The sequence below is a fragment of the Cebus imitator genome, unplaced genomic scaffold (assembly GCF_001604975.1).
Source record: "Cebus imitator isolate Cc_AM_T3 unplaced genomic scaffold, Cebus_imitator-1.0 Scaffold419, whole genome shotgun sequence".
Lineage (NCBI taxonomy): Eukaryota > Metazoa > Chordata > Mammalia > Primates > Cebidae > Cebus > Cebus imitator.
In genome coordinates, this window is record NW_016107734.1 from 819144 (window position 1) to 821027 (window position 1884).

The 1884-nt window shown below is 44.4% G+C and overlaps 1 protein-coding gene across 3 annotated transcripts in view; it reads left to right on the plus strand.

The window, feature by feature from the left end:
- TMEM248 (transmembrane protein 248) overlaps positions 1-1884 on the plus strand; it is a 41551-nt gene that overhangs the window by 24066 nt on the left and 15601 nt on the right. For all 3 annotated transcript variants that reach the window (XM_037731787.1, XM_017509714.2, XM_037731786.1), the window contains exon 2: positions 1221-1397. In XM_037731787.1, coding sequence (XP_037587715.1) covers positions 1239-1397 — 159 coding nt within the window. In that variant the 5' untranslated portion in view covers positions 1221-1238. The remainder of the gene's footprint in view (positions 1-1220; positions 1398-1884) is intronic.

The window sequence follows — 1884 nt, forward strand, 5'->3', positions numbered from 1 at the left end:
TGCCTCAGCCTCCTGAGTAGCTGGGATTACAGGCACGCGCCACCATGCCCAGCTAATTTTTTGTAGTTTTAGTGGAGACGGGGTTTCACCACGTTGACCTGGATGGTCTCGATCTCTTGACCTCGTGATCCACCCGCCTCGGCCTCCCAAAGTGCTGGGATTACAGGCGTGAGCCACCGCGCCCGGCCCGAATTCAGCTTTTCAATGGCAAGAAATGAGAGCATCCTCAGTTTCTTTCCGTATGTGTTGTATTTGTGTCATATTACTGACACACCGAAACCTTTTCTTAAGTGATATGGAAGTAACACAATTTATCATAGAATATTTGGAAGATTTGAGGCTGGGTATGGTGACTTACACCTATAATCCCAAAACTTTAAGGGAGGCTGAGGCAGGAGGATTGCTTAAGGCCAGGAGTTCAAGACCAGCCTGGGCAACATAGCAAGACCCCCCCATCTCTTAATAAATTAGCAGGGCGTAGTGGTATGTACCTTTAATTCTAGCTACTTGGGAGGTTGAAGTGGGAGAATCACTTTAGCTCAGGGGTTCGGAGCTGCAGTGAGCTATGATCGTACCACTGTACTCCAGCCTGGGTGACAGAGTGAGAAATCCTGGGTTTTTTTTGTTTGCTTCTTTGTTTATTTTTGAGATGGAGTCTCGCTCTGTCGCCCAGGCTGGAGTGCAGTGGCATGATCTCAGCTCACTGCAACCTCCGCCTCCCAGGTTCGAGTGATTCTTCTGCCTCAGCCTCCCAAGTAGCTGGGATTACAGGTCTGTACCACCACACCTGGCTAACTTTTGTATTTTTAGTAGAGATGGGGTTTCACCATGTTGGTCAGGCTGGTCTTGAATTCCTGACCTTGTGATCTGCCCACCTCAGCCTCCCAAAGTGCTGGGATTATAGGCGTGAGCCACTGCACCCTGCCCAGAGACCCTGTTTTTAAAGCAAACAAACAAAAATACCCACAAACAATATTTAGAAGATACAAACTGAAAGAGACAATGTATCTTTCAGGATCCTACCACTTTGAGGTAATGGCAGTTCACCTTTAGTGTTTTTTCCTTCTCATCTTTTCGATGAAGTTATAATCAGACATTTCTAAAATTCAGTAATGAGTGCCCCACCCAGCTCACCCCTCAAGGCCATGAAAAGAAACAAAAGAATCATAGCTTTCCTTTTGGCAAGTCAGTGGATGAGGTTTCTGATGAATTTCTTTCAGGTGGAGCTGATCAGAATAATGTTTAGCATCAATCCCCTGGAGAACCTGAAGGTATACATCAGCAGTCGGCCTCCCCTGGTGGTCTTCATGATCAGCGTGAGCGCCATGGCCATAGCTTTCCTGACCCTGGGCTATTTCTTCAAAATCAAGGAGATTAAATCACCAGAAATGGCGGAGGTACAGTATGTTCTGACTTTTCCCGGGCTGGCTGGTCCTTGTGGAGTAGGGCAACATCCTGTGGCTTGCCATATAGCTTTCTTGGGTTTTGGCCTTTCTCTCCTAGTGAGAAAGGTCAGTATTTATTCAGAATTTTCTGTTTTCCATGTCCCCAGGACTCACTTTGTTAGGAAATACCTAGATAAGTATTGTTCAATTTAAATAATGCTACTGGTTTCATGTAGACTATTTCAGCAGTGAAACAGATGGATTTTGGAGGGTACGTTTGTAAAATGATCTGTGTCAAAAGCTAGAGAACTCACTTCTTTGATATTCCATCTCAAATGGGTTCATTGCTGTTTTAGCAAACTGAACATCTGGTATTTTGAAGCCACATATCATCATGGAGTTTTATCAGCTGTACTGATGATTTTTTTCATGAGATAAGAAGGAATACTAAAGAAATTGAAAAACAAGATCTAATTTCCAGTTCTATTTGTGTGTGTGT